Source organism: Myotis davidii, unplaced genomic scaffold (assembly GCF_000327345.1).
Source record: "Myotis davidii unplaced genomic scaffold, ASM32734v1 scaffold118, whole genome shotgun sequence".
In the NCBI taxonomy this organism is placed as follows: Eukaryota; Metazoa; Chordata; class Mammalia; order Chiroptera; family Vespertilionidae; genus Myotis; species Myotis davidii.
The window spans coordinates 3,088,722-3,089,267 of record NW_006290441.1 but is presented as its reverse complement, the minus strand read 5'-3'; the positions used below and the strand labels follow the sequence as shown (position 1 = coordinate 3,089,267).

General features: G+C 47.8%; 1 protein-coding gene across 1 annotated transcript in view; it reads left to right on the top strand.

The window, feature by feature from the left end:
- Window positions 1–293: 293 nt before the first annotated feature.
- The window catches only part of RPL27A (ribosomal protein L27a), a 3,449-nt gene continuing 3,196 nt past the window's right edge, over window positions 294–546 (top strand). Inside the window, exon 1 of the mRNA XM_015563743.1 lies at window positions 294–308. Coding sequence (XP_015419229.1) covers window positions 294–308 — 15 coding nt within the window. The remainder of the gene's footprint in view (window positions 309–546) is intronic.

Genomic DNA, 546 nt, shown 5'->3' with positions numbered 1-546 from the left:
CCCTGCCTTGAACAGACTGTCAAACTACAGGAGGAAGGCCGGGGAGGGTGGGGGGGTAGGGAGGGGGTAAGAGATCAACCGAAGGACTTGTATGCATGCATATAAGCATAACCAATGGACACAATACACTGGGGGGTAGGGGAGGCCGGGGGAAGGTGGGGGAAGGCGGGGAGTGAGGGGGAAGGAGACATATGTAATACTCTTTATAATGCTTTAAGCAATAAAGCAAAATAAAAAAAGAATATGGTGACAGTGAAGATCAGTGTATTCAGTCTCTTAACCATTTGTTGAACATGTACTACCTGCCAGTAACTGGGAGTGCATGGATAAAAAATAATCCTCGAGGCTTTAAGGAATTTGGCCTAGTAGGCAAGACAAAGGTGGACCCACAATTACGTAAGAGCTATGTGCTAGGTTTTGTGGTGGCACAAGTGGAGTTAAGTGAGCAACTATGAATGGGTCAAAGAAGTTTCATAAGACGCCTGTATTGGGTACAGGTTGAGCAGGGGTTCTCTGGTCCCAGGCGGGGAGGAAGGGTGTGTGTGT